This window comes from Cystoisospora suis, assembly GCF_002600585.1.
Source record: "Cystoisospora suis strain Wien I chromosome Unknown contig_13441, whole genome shotgun sequence".
Taxonomy (NCBI): Eukaryota; Apicomplexa; class Conoidasida; order Eucoccidiorida; family Sarcocystidae; genus Cystoisospora; species Cystoisospora suis.
Window position 1 is genome coordinate 1 of NW_027166187.1, and position 249 is coordinate 249.

General features: G+C 53.8%; 1 protein-coding gene across 1 annotated transcript; it reads left to right on the plus strand.

The window, feature by feature from the left end:
- CSUI_011549 (uncharacterized protein) lies at positions 1–249 on the plus strand (the record flags this gene model as incomplete). Its single annotated transcript, XM_068071647.1, has 1 exon — positions 1–249. A coding segment is annotated over one exon (249 nt), but the record flags the coding sequence as incomplete, so codon positions are not given.

A 249-nucleotide genomic window follows, 5' to 3' on the forward strand; every position in this document is an offset into this window, starting at 1 on the left:
CGGCTCCCGGTTGTCTTCTCGCCGCTTGCCCGTTTGCCAAGTGAGAAATGCGGCGAAGCTCTCCTGCGACAGGCGCGGATATCCCGACTCAGTTTAAGGTCTCTGGCTTCGCATTTTTTTTGCTGCAGTCTTCGACGAGCATCGCTCACATCCACTACGAGAGTGCTCCTGGCTAAACCTCTTCCAGGCTCACAAATAGTGTGGCTTTACACTGTTTTATCAGAATGTGCGGCATCCTCGCAATCGTCC